Here is a 19714-nt window from a genome sequence, read left to right as displayed (position 1 = left end):
AAAGTGTCAAGTTCTCATCTTGGGGTCATCTCTCAGCACCCTGAAGGCTGGAAGGGTCAGAAACTTTTGGAGAAATAAACGCAGTATGACACATTTGTGCATATAGCATTAGCTTTATTTGTTTCTGGAATTAAAACCTTCCTGTAGCGTTAAGAATTAGGGAGAAACAATAGTAACAGAGTCACCCTTACAAAGCATTTAATTTCTCTTCAAAACTTAAAATCTTCGAAGTAGCTGAGATAGTTGGAATCACTTTATGGGCAGGATGAGGTCAAAATAGAATGACCTTGGCGCTTGGGTGGCTTAGTTAAGTGTCTGACTCTTGATTGCAGCTCAGGTCATGATCTCAGTGTTGTGCCATCGAGCCCCTCGTCGGGCTCCACGCTGTGTGGAGCTTGCCTAAGATACTCTCTCTTCTCTCCCTCTCTTAAAAAAAAAGACGAAAAATCAGAAAAAATTATTCCCTCAGTAGCAGTTACAATGAAAGAACATGGTTGACTTGGAGTGTTTTTATTCTCGAGGCTTAACCAGACAGTTTTGTAGTAAGATGCAAAAGGCTACCAGGTTTTGGTATTGCATAGTATATATAGTAAACTGGTACTGCAAAGGTGAGCCATACGGAAACACAGGGTGTGAAAGCCCTGAGCCATACGGTAAGGGAGAAAAGGATCCCTGCTGTCTTTTCCATTTTGTGACATAACCACAGCCTGTGCTTGTGCTTGCAAGTCCCCATAGAACCAGTGTACTTATGGCCAGTCTGAGTTCAGGACAGATGTACTTTACTTTGGCTTGCTGCCTGGCCTCCCTCAGCTGGATTTCAAATTATCTTTTATAATCCTTGTATAATGGACCATAACCAGTCAAAATATAAACATAGAATGCATTGAAATGACATTTAGGACCGGTCATGTTAAATATGAAGTAGTCACTGGCAGGCTGGAGAGAGGATAATACAATTTCTACCTGCTGTAAATTGTTTCACACTATATTGGGTATATATAATTGAACCAAAATTACTCAAGACATGCAATTTTGGTGACTACCTGACATTCTAAAGTGTGTAGGTGCTCAACTGATCCTGACATTTTTTGTGCAGGTACAGAAGCATATTAAGTTATATGTGTAGCTTACTGTGGGAATAAATTTTAGAAGTCAGTGAGGTTTCTAATGGTGTTTAGCACACTATTTACCTTAGATAAATTTTCACTTTTTCTTCATCTTTAAATTATAAAACAAAACTTTCCCCAATGTATGGGTATGTGGGATTACAGTGTAATACTTGTTCTGTAAAGTGCACTGAGTTCTCCAGGGGCAAATAATCAAACTAAGTGTTACAATTTATTCCATCTTCATGATTACAGACATTATAGGGCAGGGTGGGTACACAAGGCAAATAAAACAAACTTCTCCCATTTAACTAGATGCAGCATTTTGGCAGTTTCATAATACAAGTTGGCTTAATTAATTGACTTGGGCTCAAAGCTGGCAACAGCAAATCTTTGCAATTTAGGATCTTCCTCCATTGTTACTCCAAAGATCTTCATTCCTAAACTACACTGTGAGCTCGGAAATGGTGTGTACTGCAACATTCTTCAAGCTTTCACATCTTACTCAGAAATCTGACACCTCTTCTTAAGGCAGGGCACTCTTAAAGCTGTCTTCTTGGCTAACCCAGTCCACCAGCAATCTTAGAAGTTACTATAATAAAAATAAAACCGTACTCCCAAGCATTGATTAAAACCGTTGTGCTGCGATCCCTTTTCAGAGCCTTAGCTCCCTGAGAGAAGAGAGAGATCCTAACCAATTGTTTCCATGAATAATAACCCTAGTACAATGTACCTAATGTCCTTTGCAGCAAAACTCAAGAGGTCAGGCAATCCTGATCATCCTGACAAGGTTATCAGTATTTACATACAAAGGATATTTAAAGCTGATCCCAGACCAAGTATTGCTACCATAAGCCCAAGAAATCATTCAGTTTAAGCACACGGAGGTCCTGCAAGATGCCAGAGCAAGTGAGAAATCATCTCAAAGCAGAGTGATGGTTCATCATCTTTTACAAGTGAGAGGAAAATCAAGGAGGAACGAAAACTCCCTCCTAAGCTCCTCATCAAAACGATGGCTATTTTCACAGCCTTAACTGACGAAATCCAGTGTCCTCAATTTCCTGATTGAAGAGTCTATTTTCAAGGTGGCTGTCAAGGTCAAGAAGAGCTTTCAGGCTTTTCTTTGCCATGGCCCATGAATTCCAGTCCTTCAATGGGAATCTCCTTCTCCTTTATTGCTTTCTGATGGGGAAGAAAACATATGACACAGGTCTATATGAAGCCTGAGGGCCAAACTTTGTATATATGATGGTACAAAAGTAATTCAAATTGGACCAAGAGACCACCCAACCATGATTGAAGACCTGTACTTTTTTTTTAACCTGAGTACCATGACAGAGACATTAACTGTAGACCAGAGAGAGACTGGAAAGGAGTTGTAGGGAATCGTCAATGTTTCAGACGTGGAATATAAACAGTATCTCCACTCTGTTATGAAAGACACAAAATTCAAATCTGAGTTCCAGGACTTAGTGGCTATTTGACCTTGAGCAAGCTTCACTTTCCTATCTATAAATGGATAAAGATAGCAACTTGGAATTACTCTGTTAACTAATTGGGAGTGTTGTGCCCAGTGCGGTTCTTAGAATCCGAAGCAGTTTTACATTCATTGAACTGGAATGAAAGATATAACAGGCCAAAGAAGGAATTTTAACAACAACAACAAAACGAGACCCTCATATCTAACAGGCCTGAGAGCCTAACACCCCTCTTCGCCTCCCAACAATAGTGAAATAGTGCACCACCGCAAAAATCAAGGAAACGATTCTGGTGAGCTTGAACTAATCACTTCCTATTTGGGGAAGTTTCATGTATAAAGTACGAACAACTATGGCCACTTCGCGAATTTAGGAATAGCACCAAATGAACCAAAGGATGTTCATGTGCTCCGTAAAATGTAAAGCACTGTAAAAATTTTTAGCTTTGTCATTCAGAGAGATACGGGGCGGATTGGTGGTGATGGTGGGGAGAGAGCTCCTGCCACTGTCCTCACTGAGGCTTTTCTTCACCCTCCCCATCCGAACCTGCGCGAAATACTACGCGTGTGGCCGGGCACACCGCAGATAGAACCAGGGGCCGGGGGGTAGAGAAGAAAGGGCCCTGGCCACCTAAGGGCTCACCTGAACACACTGCTGATAGCGCTTGAAGAGGTCGGTGCACGGGTCTCCGGAGCCGTCCCCCTTGAGGAACTTCTCGGCAAACCAGCGATTGAAGCACTGGTCGTACTCGCGTTTCATGTCGGTGCAGGCCTCCCCTACGCTATTCATGGCGGCGGCGGCAGTAGCGGCGCGCTCTGATGTCGTCACTTTTAAGTGCGTCGCTCGGCTTTACGTGAGGACTGACTACGGCGGCTGAAGAGAGAAATGTGGGCGCGGGTGGTGAGGCTGGGCTTTTGGTCCTGGGGGAGCTGGCGCCGGGGCTTCACCTCCAAGGCGGATCCTCAGGTAAAGGCCGGGGGCGTCTAAGCGGGTGGTGAAGCAGGTCAGGAGGTGGAGCAGGCCCCACCCGTGACCCGCATTCTCCGCCTCATCCCCTCAGGGTAGTGGCCGGGTCACGGCCGAGGTGATCGAACACCTGGAGCGTCTAGCACTTGTGGACTTCGGCAGCCAAGAGGCCGTGGCACGGTTGGAGAAAGCCATCGCCTTTGCCGACCGGCTCCGCGCCGTGGACACGGACGGGGTGGAGCCCATGGAATCTGTACTGGAGGACAGGTAAACACTCGCGGCTGCGCACCCCGAAGCCTTGCCTGTGGCGCCTTTGCAGCCATTTGAGGTGGTGATTAGTGTGTCCTTTCACAAAAGGGAAAAGAGCTTTGGCGAGATGCAGGAACTTGCCCACGGTCATCCCGCGGGTAAGTGGTTTCATGCTTTCTTTTGTTCGTTATGGATCCCATCACTCCCGTTTAAAGACCTCGAGGCCTCCCAGTGTAGCTGGGAACCGTGTCCGAACTGCACATCATCACCTTTGAGGCCCTACTTCACAGAGCCCCTGCCTACCACTCGGGCGTACTGCTCCTTTTACTCCAGCTCCATTAGCTTCCTTACTGTTTCTCCAACATGCCAGATTTGTTTTTGTCTAGGATCTTTGGATTTGCTGTTCCCCTTTTCTTAGACAGCCCGTTTCCTTGGCAGGTCTTAGTTCATCTCCTCGGTAAGGCCTCTCCTCCAAATATCCTCTCCCTTAACAGTCACCGACTCCTGATCCTGTTGGATTTTCTTCTTTTTCATGATGATCTTACTTGTGTTGATTTGTCTCTTGTTAATAGAATGTAAGCTCGTGTTTGACTTGCTTGATTCCTGTTTCAAAATATGGCCTGTACATATCTTCTGAACTAGTGGTTCCCTGTGGAAACATCTGTAAAGGTGCATCAAGATCTATGCATGAGTGTTCAGGGTATCCAAACCTGTTCATAATACAAAACAAAAACTCCTAACAAGGGGCGCCTGGCTGGCCCAGTCCATAGAGCATGCTGTGATCACCAGGTCATGAGTTCAAGCCCCAGTTGGGGGTAGAGTTAACCTAAATCAATTTAAAAATTTTTTTGAACCCCAAGAAACAAACAAACAAACGGAAACAGTCTAAGTGTCTTTCATGGCTAAATACATCATCATACAATAGAATATTTGACAGTTGTTTAAAAATAATGAAACAACTATGCTGATATGAAAAGATATGTTTAATAAAAAAGGCAAAGTTCAGAACATTGTGAATGGGATTATCAATACTTTAATGTGTCATCTATTTGACATATTCTGGTATCTGCATTAAGTTTTGTTTTGCTCCCTCAGAGCATGCAAGAAACTGTAACGACAATTAGTTTTAAAGAAAGTGGAAATGCAGAGGGAAGTTCTAACTTTTCATCTTATACTGAGGGCCAAAACACAAATGCCTAAAAGAGCAGAGTAATAACACGAAGTGACGTAGTGTAGTATAATAGGGAGGAGCAAGTCTTTGACAAAGAAGTTGGTGAATATTATACTAAAAGGGTGCAGCCTCTCCCCACTTGTCAATTCTTGCCAAATCTTAATATGTTTTAAAGAAAATGCTCTTTTCTGAAAAGCAGACTTGTTTGCTGGTTGGGACTACAGTTTCTTGGGAAGGATGGGTATGTAGTTCATAAAGACAGAGGCAGTCTACAACTCTGTCCTACGCTTTTCTTGGTGGGATTTTTTAAAAAAGATTTATTTATTTTAGAGAGAGTGCGGAGCGGCATGTGGGGGAAGGATCAGAGAGAGAGGGAGACAAGCAGACTCCTCGCTGAGCAAGGAGTCTGATTCTCTGCTTGATCCCAGGACCCCAAGATCATGACCTGAGCCAAAACCGAGTCAGACACTCAACCAAGCCACCCAGGTGCCCCCTTGGGGTGCCTGGGTGGCTCCATCGGTTAGGTGTCCAACTCTTGACTTCGGCTCAGTCTTGATCTTGGGGTCGTGAGTTTGAGCCCCACATTGGGCTCCACGCCCAGCGTGGAGCCTACTTAAAAAAAAAAACCAAGCCCTAATACAGTTGAGAGCAAAAAAGATTAGCTGCCATTAGCACCAATAGGGAGAACCAGGCCTATCTGTAACCATAACCTCTGTGTAAAGTGCTTGCCAGCCTCCCATTCTCACCTCCAGTCTTTGATTCCTTCACATCCTTTCTCTATTTTGTAATCTGATGCTCAGATCTACGGAAGTCTGTTTGTCCAAAATTACCTAGCACTTCAAAATAGAAATCTGAGGTCATTCTCCTACCCAGGCTCTTCAGGTGTCTCTCCAGTGTTCTTTAGGATAAAGACAAAAGCTCTACCATAGCCTACAAATCGTCATTTAACCTAGCCCCTGCCCATCTCTAAGATAGGGCTGTAACTTTCAATTCCTCAAGCTCTCCATTCTATTTGCTTCTTAGAATCCCCTACTACATCCCACCCACTACTCTTTTTTGCCCACTTTAATTTCCTTTCTTCAGATTTCAACTGCCTCTTCCTCAGATTCTTCTCTATCAAGTCAGGCTCTCTTTCAGGACCTGTAGCTCTTTCATGGTAGTCAATAGAGCTGTAATTTTATGTGTGTTTATACATCTGAGTAATTTTTATTTATGTATTATTTTCCTAAGTAATTTGTACACCCAGTGTAGGGCTTGGATTCATGACCCTGAGATCAAAAGTTAGATGCTCTACTGACTGAGCAGCCAGGCATCCCATATTTGAGTAATATAGGATTCTCTGCCCCTCTCTTACTGCTCATCCATGTTCCAGGGAGCATATCTGTTATTACTCATCGTATTCTCAGTATCTAGCACCTAGCACTCAGTAAATGTTTGTTGAACGTTCTTTAAAGATTTTATTTATTTGAGAGAGAGAAGGGGCCAGAGCAAGAGTCTCAAGCAGACTTTGCACTGAGCATAGAGCCCAAAGGGGGGGCACGCGATCTCACGACCCTGAGATTACGACCTGAGCCGGAACCAGAAGTCAGACACTTAGCCAACAGTGCCACCCAAGCACCCCACTGTATCTTCTTTATTAATATCTTTGGGAAAGGAGGGAATAGAAGCACAAAGAGGAGACAGAATTTCCCAGATCATGTAGAGGGAAACTATAAAGAAATGCAACTATTACTCAGGGAAGAGTTGGTGAAAAAGATGAAGAGGGATTTGGATCTGGTAGCTGGAGTAGTGACTTCATACTCAGTGATCTGCAGTCTTGCCATAAACTTGGAAACCAGTTTGGGTTAATTATTCCATTTTAGAGATGTAGCACTTTAGGACTTTGTTTTTTTGACATATTGCCTCACTTATGTTTGAAAGGGAACCCGGTTAAGACAAGTGTTAAACTGTTTCAGGCCACACTAGATGTAAAAGCACTGACTGGCTATTAGAAATCTCTTGACACACATATGACATAATACCCTATCCTTTGGATTTAGCTAAAAAGCATTTAGTGCCCTTATGTGCAAGGCGCTAAGATTTTATATGCATTGTCTCAATTATCACATACAATCCTGGAAGGTAAATACTAGTATCTCCTTTATAGATAAAGAAATTGATGCGCCTGGGTGGCACAGCGGTTAAGCATCTGCCTTCGGCTCAGGGCGTGATCCCTGCGTTATGGGATCGAGCCCCACGTCAGGCTCCTCCGCTATGAGGCTGCTTCTTCCTCTCCCACTCCCCTTGTGTTCCCTCTCTCGCTGGCTGTCTCTATCTCTGTCAAATAAATAAATAAAATCTTAAAAAAAAAAAAAGAAATTGAGACACAGAAAGCTTATGTAATATGCCCCAGAGTTTCACAGGTGTAGTAAGAGAATCTGTAACTTGAAATTCAGAGCCTCAGCTCTCAAATACTGTTCTAGATGTGCCATCTAAAAGTCAACCCCTAGAACCTTTATTTTCTCCTATCTCCGGAGACTGACTCAGATGATGACATCTCTGACTGTAGCCAAATACTGTAGTGCTTAGGATGTTCCTCAGAATCTTATTTGAACCAAAAATTCTTAGCCAAATTGATTAACTGTCATTCCAGTCTTCATCAAACTAGAAATTAATTAGGAAGGAGGGAAAAGGCTTATAGATGGAAATAGAATGGCGGCCAGAGAAATGACTCCTGGCAGCCTGACACCACCAGCAGAGTGGTCCTGTCTGGTCAGTCCAAGGACCAATAAAGGCATTTCTTCTCCAGTGCTGCCATAGTGCTTTCTATTAAATTGCTTTTTATTAGCATTTCCCACAGTTATTGGTTAAAGTGCTTTGTCTGTGAGCCTTTCTCAACCAGGAGTTCATTTGAACCCATAAAGATTCGAGTGGTTTTTTTTTCAGTGCTTCCCAGGGTAGTATATAATTAATATTAGCCCATAGTTGATGTATTATCCCATAGTTTTATTAGTCCATAGTTGATTATCAAAATGGGTGTCCTATGTTATTGGGGCTAAATTCTCTTGTAGCACCGAGAAAGAGAAGGTGAGATAGACGTTTAGTCATTCAGTAATTGACTGGCACCTGGTCCTGTTTGGAATTTTATGCATGATTCTGAGGTCAAGAAAAGTTTCGCAACTTGCCAAGTGAACCACTGATGTGCCACCCTCACAGAGGCCCTGAGTTCAGTAGCCTATGATTATGAAAATAGGAAGGTGCGGGTTTTTTCTGGAAACAACTCCATCATAAACAGTAATTAGGTGAAAATGTGTGGTATTTAAAGGAGTGAATTTTTTCTGGAAACATTACTTACATAGGAAACCTGATTATAAAATGAGTGAATCAATCAATTGCTGTTACATCTGTGAGGAAGCAGTAGCTTTTAACCACCTATTGGTGGTAGTAGAGTCTCACTTCATTAAACTCTCCAAGTGCCCAGGAACGATTGGCCACCTCTGGTATGTAGGGGCTAGACAGGTAATGTGTGATTATAGCAGGTTAAGTGCGGAGGTATACTCTGCATGAGGAGTGGAGACTGAGGTGTGCCCAGGTGCACTAACTCTTTCTGAAAGGAGCAGGTGCTATTCAGCACCCACCTGTAACTGCAGTGAGAATGCAGGCTCCGAATGATCAGATCTTCTTTAACATTTAATCTTCCCAGCAGTTCTATGAAGCATTCCACAAATAAGGAAACAGGTACATGGGAGAGGATAAGTTACCTCCACACATGCCATGTGTGGCACTAAGATTTGAATTCATCTGTGACTCAGGAGCCCAAGCTCTTAGCCATGTTATTTATACCACCCAACAGAAATACAAACTCCAGAAGGTCCAATGGTCACCTTTACAGAGGATTTTTATTTTATTCTCCAAGTTTTCATAAGCCCCCATATGGTTCAAAAGCAAACAAACAAGTGCAACCTTCACTTTTTTGGCAAGAAAGTTAAGGTCTGGAAAGATCCATATTTGTCCAAGGCCACAGAGTTAAGAGTGCCAGATCCTGGAGTAGACTGCAGCTCTATACAGTCTGTACTGTGAGTGCTTATTGTGTCTAGCTCTAGGGTAGGTGCCACAAAAGAAACAGAGCAAGTCTTTTCCTAAAAGAATCTTATCATGACAACTTCACCCTTTGCAGCCTTTGCCTGGATGTTCATGTCACGTCCTTGCCCTTTGTCCCATTAGGTTTAGCCCTCAGTCTATGTCTGGCTCAAAGCAGAAAGGGCTTGGCCACTCCATTATCAGTGATTGAGCAGACTGCTTACTTTTCAGCCCAAGTATGTGGAAGCAGGCTCAGACATCCTGCCATGCACTTTTAAACCTTGAAACAGCAGTGAAGCCCCACTGATATGTTCAACTCCTGTTTGGTTTCACTAGTTTGCCATCTGGACACTTTAATTAAGCCACTAGGCCCAGAGAACAGTGGAATATTCTTCAGCTATGCAAGGGCAGGCACCTTCATGTCCATGAAGGTGGCTGCAGTGTAAAAACAGCTCATCTTAGGGGTACAAGAATTGTGCTAATTCCAGTCCTGTCATTTGGGACCTAATATCTAAGTCACTTATAACCACTCTTGAGCAAGTTTCTTCATCTGCCTGGAAGTCCATTTCCCATCCCACCAATCCAGCGGTTTCTTGCCCATCCCTTAACAGTGACATCACCTATTCCAAGTACCTCACCCAGGCTGGTGTAGGTGCCCCTTTCTACTCCCTTGGGAAGCTTTGCTTACCTATTAGACTTAAACACATTATATTATAATTGCCTTACCTGTCTCCACCAAAAGTAAGTTACGGATAGTAATCATGAAGAAATATTTATTGAACATATCAATCCTGAGGAGTAATTACCACTTACCTCACTGAATGGTTGAGAATCTATAAACTGTAGATTGTTACTTGGTCGAGTGCCTCCATCTTTGAGTAGTGACCGTAACTCAAGAATATGCTGCTCCGTTTTTGCCCATTCTTGACCCTCTCCACCCATGCCATAGAAGCCTGTTCTCTGAGAAGGTAACCTTGAGCTTCTGGTTTTTAGATGTCTATACTTGAGATCTGACAGTGTGGTAGAAGGCAACTGTGCTGAAGAACTACTACAAAATGCCCATCGAGTTGTGGAGGAGTATTTTGTGGCCCCTCCAGGTATGTGTTCCCCAAAGTGGCTTAACAAATTGTCCCTCGGTGAACTAAGAATATAGCAGGAGGTGTGAGGTCCAAATTTGCTACATGAAAGTACTTTAAGTGGAGAGTGGGAATTGGTGAAGGTGGTCAAAAGGTACAAACGTCAACATACAACAGAATGACTATCGTTAACAATACTATATTCTGTATTTGAAAGCTGCTAAGAGCGTAGATCTTAAAAGTTCTCATCACAAGGAAAAAATTATAACTATGTGAGATGATGGACATTAACTAATCTTGTTCTGATAATTATTTTGATATATATATACACACATATATATAAAATCATTTTGTACAGCTTAAATTTAGACAATGGCATATGTCAGTTGTATCTCAATAAAAGTGGAATGAAAAACCCCATATATATTAACGGTGGGAAAAAAAAAAAAGTACAGATGGTGGCAGTAGAGTGGAGGGGTCACATTCACCTCTAGGGGCCAGTATGTAATAGGAATGAGCAAAACCGGGCTGGGTCAGGGAGGTGTGTATATGGTGTCAGATCTGGAGGCAAGTTCTGCCTAAAGGGGCAGCTAGCACTCACTGCTTCTCATTTGGTGCCAGGCAGTAATGTGAGCCCATTTTCCCTGAGAACCCGGACATCTGGCATTTTCATGTGTGTGTGGTATTTCCCAAATTTAAAGTATGGGAACTAATTCAAAGATTTTTTTAAAAATAAAATACCATGTAAATAAAACATACCTGCAAGCCAGATGCATCCTGTGAGCCATCAGTTTGCAACCTTGGGTGTTGAGATTTGCATCTTTTACTGTAACTATTTTAAATGAAAACTTAAAAATAACTCTGGGCTAATACTAAAATCCAGAATCTTGGGTGGATTGAACTTTTAATCTCCTCTGCAGATAGATGGGTCTTCCGAACTGCTGCACCCTTCTGGATATTTGGGAATGGAACTAGCTTGAGCACTCAGGTAGATGGTTTTCCAAGTGCCAGCTTCAGGTTCAGGAGATCATCTCAGAGAACCATGCTAACTAGCCTCAGAGACAAACATCAGTCACCCAGCTCAGGGGTTATCTCTTTGACCAAGACCAGCCAATTCAAGGAAAGCTTTGCTTGAAGCAAGAATGGGAAAGAAAGCTTAGAAAATTGTGGACTCAACTCTAAATCATGCCTTTAATTCACTAAACCACCTCAAATTAACTGTGGAGGGAAAAAAAGATTTTATAATCTTTCTCAGATAGTTGTCACTATTTTAGCAGACATATCCATTGATCACATATGCTATTTCTCAAAAAGAACTCAGCGTCAGAGTTTGCTTCTTGGGACGAAGTAAGTTCACAATCATTAGTCTTTCCTTCCACTCCTGTATGCATTTAACTGGCTAAACTGTCTCTGCTCCTTACTGAAAAGTGTGCATTTATTAGGCTTCACTTACAACTGTTATTCCTTCAGACACTCAGAAAAACAGGGTAGTAACTACACTTATTTGCATTGCTTATTTTTCATGACAAACCAGGTGATAAATTAGCTCAGTAGAACCAGTTGGGAAGCAGACTCAGCTATAACATTCTTTTTTGTTACTGTTTTCAAACAGGTAATATCTCTTTGCCAAAGCAGGATGAACAAGAGCCTTTTTCACACAACTGAGTAGCTATTTTGGGAAGGGGTACCCTGTGAACATGTGGAAGCACAAAGATAGTATTTTGTTACTGTGAACACTAATGTTCCCACTTTCTTCAGTCACCTGAAAAAAATGATGGTTAAGTATTTTTTGATAACTAACTCTGAAGACAGAACTGGGAAATAATCTAGCCAAAACAAGGCAATGGGTTCCTGCTACTACCAGAAGTAAGAGGTATTGTTACTTTCCAAGGAATGGATCAAGTATTTATTCACAGACTGTTCAGTATGTAAGATGTTATCCTCCTTTTATCTCCTCCAGAAAGACTGTCTACCAAACTGCACTTAAGTGAATTTTTCTATTGATGTAACTATTAGACAATGCATTTGATCACTATGTGACAACCTGTGTTGTACTTTTTAGTTGCTGTTTTTCTATCAATGCAAGAAACCCTGTTATCTTTACCAAACAAACTCAGATTTGTTCTTGGGTACCCACTTTGTTCCCAGCAGAAGGCTAGCGTTCTCCTAAGGTCTGAGAAGTATTCCAAGTAGACTCTACAGCTTGCGAACTCCTAACCTACATCGTCTACTATCCCATAAAGTAATTACATGCAAAAGGCATGCTAGCCACAGCTGCAGTTTTTCTGAAAAGAACCTGTGACAAAAATAGCCCTGGGACAGCCAACAGGGCTGTACTGTACACTAAAAATTTGCCAAGAGGGTAGATCTTATATTAAGTGTTCTTACCACAAATCTTAAAGGAGTAGGGAAGAAACTTTGGTAGGTGATGGATATGTTTAAAGCCTTGATGGTGGGGATGCTTTCATGGATATACACTTAACCCCAAACTCACAGAAATGCATGTGTTAAATAAGTACAACTTTTTACATGTCAATCATACTTCAATAAAGTGGCTTTATAAAAAAAGTCCCAGGCCTGGAACAAACTAATTTCCCCACCCCCACCATGATTACTGAATTGAGTAGAATCCAAGATGGTGTTTTTTGGTTTGTTTTGTGTTTTAAAAAAGCTCAGATACCAGGATAAATGAAACAGATTTAGGGGTAAAAGTGATAGAACCAAATTTAAAGAGATTTCTTCCCCCGTCCAAATGGCCACAGTTCGTTTTAAGAATTTTCTAATGATCTTTATGCTGCTGCCAACCTTAAAAAGTTGTTTTATTCTTTCCATCCCTTTGCCCTATCTTAAATGCTCCCTTCTTCTTTAACGCGGCTTCATTTATAAGCTTGGCCTTGAATTACAAGATAATCCTGAAGCAACTCTTGGGACTGAAATTCTCAAACCACCAACATAGCAACTATCTTTGTCCCCAAAAAAAGTTATCCACTTCTGCTCCTTACCAATTGGGTACAAGCTGTTGCTACAACTCAGTGACTTTTTTCTTTTTAATCAGTGTGCCTGTTTGGTGAAATCTATTAACTTAATCAAGGACAACCACACATGTCAATTACTAAACGTTTAAAATATATTTCTAAACAGAATGGGCCGACTCAGTCACAGTAACTGCTGATCTCCATAGCAGAGCAACCCACAAAGACACAGCACTGATTTTTTTCCCATAATCAGGGGTGAAAAATATACAACTTATTTCTGAACCAAAACCACAATTTCTGCAGTTTAAAATGCTTCACTGCCAATATGGCCCTGGTAGAAATTATGTATTTTATTTCCTTAAAAAAAAATTAAAAAAATTTTCCTAAGATACTAAATCATCAATCTGGAATGTAGATTCTGAGCACAAAGCAGCTCAGTTCACCTAAAAAATAAAGAAAAATTTCCCATCACCTGTCTCAGTAGGGCCTGAAAGGAGAGAAGTAGTGTGGGGAACCCCTGCTTTGGTATGGAGAGTCACGGCCCCTTGACCCAGACCGAGACCGTGAGTAGCCATAGCTGGTGCTTCTCTCTGGATAAACTCGGATGTAGGAAGTTTCACCCTGAAATTCAAACAAAAAGAGGAAAGGAAAAAAATAAGACCCAAGAATACAGTACGCTAATACCTAACATGGCTGCCTAACAATAATAGTTAAGTACTGAGCACTTACTGTTTGTCCCACATGATGTTATCTCATTAAACCCTCACAATAATGCTATGAGGGTAGGTATGCTTACCAGCTCATTTCAGGAATGAGGAAATGAATGTTCTTATCTGTTCCAGAGCAACACGAATAATAAATGGCAACTTCACATGTGGTAAATGCTCAAATACTAGCCACTGCTGTTTACATAACTGATTTACTGCCACTGATCCCTGAATCTAAGAACTAGAAAGAATCTCAGAGGTCATACAGTTCAATCCCTTGCCACCTCATATATGCATCTTTGGATGAGTACCTATGGAAGAAGCTAACCCGTATTCAACACCTCTCAGGTGTCAGGACCTGGGTTAGATACTCAGTTATCTTCGTAAGTTAGCTTCCTGGCAAGTCTTACAAGACAGTGCTATTATTGTTCCTATTTTGCATATCGAGGAACCAGGATTCAGAGCATAGCTCAGCTAAGAAATTATTAAGTGACAGAGGAGTCATATCCAGGCTGGCCTGTGCCCTTTGCCCTCAGCCAACACTCTCAAAGGATCTAAAATGCTAAGATGAAACAAGTCAGATGTAGAATTCCCTAGGTGAAGTCAGTAACTGGATTTATCCTTACTGAGGCCCTGCTTTGCAGTATAACTGAGGACCAGATCCTGTTTTGTTTCTGCTCCAAATTCAGTCTGAGCAAAAGCACTGTTAAGCCTTATATTTTCCAAGCCCTAAAATTAGGGAATTATATGAATCCTTAGAAAAAGAAAATGGACCCCAGATATATCTAAACCCCACAGTAAGTCAGGACAAGATAACCAGAAAAAGCAATGTCCAGTTGGGTTGGCTCTTATCTCAGTGGTATCAAAGGGATAGTCAACATATGAATCAGACTGAGAGATCTAAAGCAGCAGCTGACTTCTAGAAAGGAAAGACATCAAGAACTAAGTCCTGAGGATAAGGTGACTACAAGAAAATGCCTAGGTGACTACTTGCATTACTCTGGGAAAGGAAAAATGAAGTGACAACTTGGTCCAATAGCAGTACCTTAGGAGAGCTGAGATGATGAGGTTGGCCTGCAGAGCCCAGACTAGACCCAGAGGAGGGACAACCATAATAATTAGGTTCACAGAGGTACACTGCAGATTAAGCCAGTTGTAAAAGGAATGGTATCACAGAATAGCTCACCACATTATGACAGACTGCACCAGTATTCTCTCCAGATTAAAAATACTACGACTGCAGACTTCTGTTACGACCCTGCAGGGTTTGAGCATGATGAATTCCTTGGCTTTATCCACTAAGACAGACCTTTAATGGTACTGTGAGGTCATCACATGGCAAACACATGGCCTGTTGCTACTTCTGCTAGGTCAGCTTCAGGTGGAGTGGCTTAGGTACAAGCTCAAAAGAAGGTGGGAACCTACCTCATGAGAGCGGAATTTGGTGTCATCCAGTTTACGCAGGGCATATTCCATGTCTTCTTTTCTGAGATATTCAACCATCCCCATTCCATCCTTCTGCACATCTGCATAACAGACGTCCCCAGCTTCTCGCATGTGATCCTTCAGGTCCTGCCAGCTGCCTGATGGTGGAAGTCCTAGGCATGGACAACATAAGAGAAAAGGCCATATCCTTCAGCCATGTTAACTGACCTGGTAAGAGCCAGCAATACCTAGAGTCCCTTTTTCATCAAACACTACTTTCAAATCCTGAGGATCCCCAAATCACAAATCCTAAGGGGCATAAAACCAGCAAAGGGTACTAAAGTATGTGTGGTAAATCACCTTAAGAAGCTGGTCCTCGGCTAGTCTTCCAGAGACCAAGCCCTGCCAACAGAGCAAGAACTCCACCCCATTACAGGTTTAGTATCTCTGAGAATTCACAGCCTTTCTTTATCCTTCATATTTAATATCAAACTCCCAAGACTTTGGGTTCTAATTTTCTCCATTGTGAGATTTATCAGTACCAATTATCTCTTGTTTGACAAGGTTCTCAGGACATGGGAATTTTGAAACTATCCAATGAAGTAACCAAGGCATAGGTGAAGGTGACAACACAACAAAAATCTAAAGTTTGTTTTCCTGTAGGTGTGAAGGACTAACAAACTAAACAAAGTACCTTTCAAAAGATCACCAACATTCTTCAATACAGTGGGGGAAAAGGTAAGACTCAGACGCTATAACTAGTCGGGAATTATACAACCCTACCTGATGTCATGAAAGGGAAATGTGCTCCTGCTCTCAAAGGCTGTGTTTACCGCTCACAGCTCAGGACTGCAGCCATTTCCTAATAGTTTTCTAAGCAGGATTTCAGAGCAGCATGGAGAGAAAAAAAGATATGTATGACATCCTGAAGGAGGGAATAGAGTTCTGGGGTTAAAAAATTACAAAGGGACACAAGATAGGCAGATACTGAGAGGATCACTCTTAAGTACCATGGAGGTCTGCTGTAACTGTGTGACGTTCATATCTAAGAAAGTGCCAGGTTTCTCAATACATTTCACTCCACCATGGTCCTACAATGCCCCTGCAATGTGCAGAAGGCCCCAGGTCTTTACCACTGTTTTAATATTTTGAAAAGATACATAAACCTCTGAGCTTGGCATTTCATCACTTGTTGACAGTGGACATTTCATTCTATATTCTGCAATACAACCCGTAGAACACCAAGTTCTTTTGTTTTCTTTTTTATATAATTCCAAAGCCACCACCAAAATCTGGCCTTTTTCAGCATCCAAGGCTAGGCAGTAGTTCAAATCTGGTTCCTGGAATGTCTAGCAAGTCTGATACCGAGTACATTACAAAAGAAAACATCTCTATAGAATTCTAGCTCACAGGGTTTTGCCATCATCTTCCCTCTCAACACTAGAAAACTTCTTTATAAGAAGCAAGTTGATGTTCTACCAAGGCTACACTACCAATGCAGTTTCATTTGCAAGATACCTGCCTCAGTGGCAAGACTGCAGGGCTTCAGACTGTGCACAGGCTATAGAAAAGAAAGCCCCACGTGTCCCATGCACTGAAGAGTAACAGCTAACATTTCTTGGAGGCCAGACTGTATGCTAAGTATTTTACATGCATCATCTCATTCAGTTTGAAAGGAACATACCTGAAACAAGAACTCGGAAATCAGATCTTCTCGTAGGAGGCCCATTCCTCCCACCGCGGGGCCACCCACCCCGACCGCCATAAGTCCTGGGGAACTCCACACGAAGCCGACACTGGCCATAATCATAACCATTCCTTCCATAAATCGCATCTTCAGCATCTCTGCAAAGAAAAGTTTGGAGTTAGTGCTGCTCAGGAGGCTAACTGACTTCCCAGTGATGGGCCTGAGTAACAAGTATAAAAGGGAAACCTGGAGTCAGAAAAAACAATCCTGATGCACTACTGCTTTTGTGTGAAGACCTGTCATGATATTCGAATTAAACTGTACACTGTCACACACACGGTTTTCTAGGTATGGAATGATAATAAAGGCGTAAACAGATGACTTACAAGAGGACTAAGTCAGAAAAAAAAACTGTTGACAGATGATTGATTTCACCACTATATTTCTCTCAGGCTGTGTGCAGTTTCACAAAATGCCCACCACACCCTAGTCCTTTAATATTCTTCAACAAGGCCTAGTACCATCAAGTCTATATAAAGAAAAATTCATTTGCAAAGAAATTAGGCTCAAAAGACAGATGGTTTGTGAGAAATATGTAACTCTCATGTGTACCTTTTCAGCACAGTTTGGAAAACTAAGTTGTGAAGACCACTATCTGGGTACAGTTTTGACAAAAGAGGTAAATATTCAATAAAGTTACTTTCAGTCTTCCCTAGGGTTCTAGGAGAAACCAAGTTGGTTCTCCAGTATTGGACTGGAGTAAGAATGGCCTCAGAGCTTGGATGGACAAGCAGAGCCAAAGATGTACTAATGAAAAAGGCATCATTCAGTTGTCACAGGCATGTAATTGCTTATCAAGATTCTAGTCACAACGTTAAAAGCAATGAGGACCATGACCAGTGCAACCCTGGCTATACTTAAAATGAAGTGTAGGGAAAGCAGAACTGCTAGGGTTGAAGATTTTGAATACTGATTGACAAGTTCAAATCATTCTTCTGCTACTTACTAGTAGCCATCTTTGGGTAAATGCTTATTATCAAGTTTTCATGTCTCTTCAATGTGAGTAATAATGCCTATCTCACAGGGTTATTGTAAGGATTAAATAAGATACTATGTGTGCAGTGCTTTGCTAGAACCTTGGCATCTAGCGATATCAAAAGACAGCTTTTCTATTATGGAAGAAAGGGAAGAGATGACAATGTAGCATATCGTACAGTAAGTTTGTGTTTTAAAAGAACAGCATAGGGGGTTCAAATTCTACCTTGATCCCTTGCTAGCATCTCTTTTATCAGCAACTCTAAACCCTCAGTTTCTTCATTTGAAAAATGTGGCTAACACTACCTCTTTTATAGATTGTTGAAAATGTTGAAGTGGTAGTTGACACATGGTGACTGTTCAAAAAACACACTGGAAGTGTTAGAGGTGCAACCTTCTCCAGTTTAGGTGTGAAAATACCCACTTCCGTTTTTGAGGCAAATGGCAAGCCACTAAGAATGAGCTCTGTCAGTCATCAAAGTCTCAGGGTGCTTCCTACCTCCCTGTCCTCAGATGTCCTCCTTGCCCTATACCACCACACCAGATAGGCAAGACACCCTATGGACAGTCCTTGTAGTGAAGCCCGCCGGGCAAAGACTAGGTAAAGCGTTCCCTGGGGCACTGCTAGGAAACAGAGTGGGCTCTTATTTACCCCAAGTGCAGTGACCAGTCCATGCAGTGGCTTCTAAGAGCCACCAACCGCAGTTTTGAAAGTTCCCAGGCGTTGTCTGGCCGTGACGCCAACAAAGTTTGCAAAAATCACAAAGACCCAGTTTGAGCCAGTTTAGGGATCGAGAGCTTCCAAATGCTTGGGGCCCTAAGCATCTAGCGATGCCTCCCTCATTAGAGGAGTGGCGTGAAATCAGGGACCCCCTCAGACCGTTTTAGAAGTTTTTCCAAATCCCTGGTGCTCTTATAAGGACAGGCTTGGCCTGGCGGGGCGCGCGAGAATGCGATCTGTTCCATCACAAGAGACCCCTTCACGACCTCCAAAGGCGACCACATCCCCGCAGTCTGTTCCCCCACTAACGGCGAGTTCTGACTGGGGGGAGGGGTGGGCAGGGAGGGCGACTGGCCACTTCTGCTCTTCACCGAGTCCTCTCCTGGCTGGTTCCGGACCGCTTCCCCTGAAGGGTGCCTCTCCAGCCATGAGAGAGAGAATGGTCGTGTGTCCCATCCCCGTGGCCGGTCTGGGCGGGCCGAGGTCCTCCAAACGCTCAGCTTTTGTGTTTTTAAGTAAAGTAAAAAAATAATAATAATAATTCTAGAGGAAGTGACGCCGGAGCAAAGGACGGCCGGAGCCTGCGGTGAGAGGAGGCCTCATTCTCCACCCGGGGGCGCCGTGTGGGGTCTGCGCGGAGGGGGGAGGGGAAACCCCGGAGGGGAGGGAGAGGAGGAACAGCGGGGGCCCGCGGGCTCAGGCGGGCGGGCGGAGCGGGGCCTCACCGGGGGTCCTCGAAGCGCACGAAGGCGAAGGGCACGAGGCCGTGCCGGTTCTTGAGCTCGATCTCGCGGATGCGGCCGTACTTGTAGAACAGGTCCTCCAAGTCCTTCTCGCGCACGTCGGTCGGAAGGTTCCCCACGTAGATGCGCCCGTCTCCCTCGCCGCCGCGCTCGTCCGCCCAGCCCGACATCCGCACCGCCCGACGCCGCGGGCCCGCCGCAGCCCACGTCGCCGCCGCCGCCTCAGCCGGGGTACCCCCGCAGCGTCCCCGCGGGCTTGGAGGCGCTCAGCCGCACTGCATTGTGGGAACGGCGGAGCGGAAGCTACGGGGTCGAA

General features: G+C 43.2%; 3 protein-coding genes across 4 annotated transcripts; 1 reads left to right on the top strand and 2 right to left on the bottom strand.

Moving 5' to 3' along the window:
- Positions 1-93: 93 nt before the first annotated feature.
- TRIAP1 (TP53 regulated inhibitor of apoptosis 1) lies at positions 94-3410 on the bottom strand. The gene is made up of 2 exons (XM_026515008.4): positions 3227-3410; positions 94-2288 (listed from the first exon to the last, which is right to left on the bottom strand). The coding sequence occupies exons 1-2, from the start codon at positions 3371-3373 to the stop codon at positions 2205-2207; spliced, it is 231 nt and encodes a 76-aa protein (XP_026370793.1). The 5' UTR covers positions 3374-3410; the 3' UTR covers positions 94-2204.
- GATC (glutamyl-tRNA amidotransferase subunit C) lies at positions 3401-13115 on the top strand. Of its 2 annotated transcripts, XM_026515004.4 has the most exons (4): positions 3401-3550; positions 3645-3817; positions 10023-10126; positions 11718-13115. In XM_026515004.4, the coding sequence occupies exons 1-4, from the start codon at positions 3470-3472 to the stop codon at positions 11768-11770; spliced, it is 411 nt and encodes a 136-aa protein (XP_026370789.1). In that variant the 5' UTR covers positions 3401-3469; the 3' UTR covers positions 11771-13115. The 2 variants fall into 2 exon arrangements, with proteins under 2 accessions (XP_026370789.1, XP_057162095.1); XM_057306112.1 differs by having other exon boundaries at positions 10023-13115.
- On the bottom strand, positions 4220-19684 carry SRSF9 (serine and arginine rich splicing factor 9). Its single transcript, XM_026515002.4, has 4 exons — positions 19381-19684; positions 16897-17057; positions 15213-15385; positions 4220-13701 (listed from the first exon to the last, which is right to left on the bottom strand). Exons 1-4 carry the CDS (start codon positions 19566-19568, stop codon positions 13558-13560), a joined length of 666 nt encoding a protein of 221 aa, XP_026370787.1. The 5' UTR covers positions 19569-19684; the 3' UTR covers positions 4220-13557.
- Positions 19685-19714: the final 30 nt, after the last annotated feature.

The sequence above is a fragment of the Ursus arctos genome, unplaced genomic scaffold (assembly GCF_023065955.2).
Source record: "Ursus arctos isolate Adak ecotype North America unplaced genomic scaffold, UrsArc2.0 scaffold_34, whole genome shotgun sequence".
In the NCBI taxonomy this organism is placed as follows: Eukaryota; Metazoa; Chordata; class Mammalia; order Carnivora; family Ursidae; genus Ursus; species Ursus arctos.
This window is presented reverse-complemented; position numbering and strand designations above follow the sequence as displayed.